The 1,073-nt window shown below is 41.6% G+C and overlaps 1 protein-coding gene across 1 annotated transcript; it reads left to right on the top strand.

The window, feature by feature from the left end:
* Positions 1–551: 551 nt before the first annotated feature.
* Positions 552–1,073, top strand: LOC140872812 (uncharacterized). The gene has a single exon (XM_073275702.1). It carries the CDS (start codon positions 552–554, stop codon positions 1,071–1,073), a length of 522 nt encoding a protein of 173 aa, XP_073131803.1.

Here is a 1,073-nt window from a genome sequence, read left to right as displayed (position 1 = left end):
AAATTAAAAGAGTTTAATTTATTCTTGTCTTCCATCAACGGTGGTTGCATGTTGAACGCTACCCGCGATCAGTGTCTGGCTCATATTATTGGGGAGACCTGGACGCCGGAAAGCTGTGACTTCCACTGACATAGGTGATGTGAATTGGGTGGAACTCCCATGACTTCGGCTCATATTATTGAGGGAACTCATGGCGACCGTCTACTACGATTCAACATTGATGGGTCGGCTTGACACTCGAAGATAAACGACGTCATATTATTGGGTCCTTATCAAGAGTGAGACGAAACACGTAGAGGTTGCATGGGGATGCAATTGGGCTCTACCTTTTAGAAATTATGATTGGCTGATATTATTCGGGATCATAGTTGTCTAGATTGAACTCTACGTGCTCACTAAGGAAATACGATTTCCCGTTTTTCATCAGAGGGTGGTGAAAGTGTCAAAATAGTGGGAGGAAATTTATAAAATCAAAGTCCATATTTTATATCTTATAATTATTTTAAAATAATTAGTAACGATTATCTGTTTTCAATTTCAGTATGTTTAAGATGTCGACACGCAATCCACTTTCTGCTATTCTCAAACAAAACAAGCTAACCGGACCTAATTATCAAGACTGGCTAAGAAATCTAAAGATTGTTCTAAACTCTGAGAGGATTGCGTATGTGCTTGAAAAGAAGCCACCGAAGGAAGCAGCTCCTAACATCAGTGAGACTGAGTTAGCCAAGCTTGAGAAATGGTGGGACCATGATCTCCAAGCTAAGAGCTACATCCTGGCTTCTATGTCGAATGAACTGCAAAGGCGGTTTGAGGATGCTGCGAATGCTGCTGACATTCACTTTCATCTGAAAGAGTTATACGGTGTTCAAACTCGATCAGAAAGACATGCAAATGTGAAAGAACTCATGACTACACGCTTGCGAGAAGGGGCTTCGGTCCATGAGCATGGTGTTAGGATGATTGGGTTAGTTGAGAAATTAGTGGGACTCGATGTGGTTATGCCACATGAGCTCTCGATTGATATTCTCTTGTTGTCTTTACCTGTCCTCGTTCGACGGATTTGTGGTTAA

The sequence above is a fragment of the Henckelia pumila genome, unplaced genomic scaffold (assembly GCF_033568475.1).
Source record: "Henckelia pumila isolate YLH828 unplaced genomic scaffold, ASM3356847v2 CTG_477:::fragment_2:::debris, whole genome shotgun sequence".
Taxonomy (NCBI): domain Eukaryota; kingdom Viridiplantae; phylum Streptophyta; class Magnoliopsida; order Lamiales; family Gesneriaceae; genus Henckelia; species Henckelia pumila.
The sequence above is the reverse complement of the archived record's forward strand: the minus strand, read 5'-3'. Positions and strand labels throughout refer to the sequence as shown.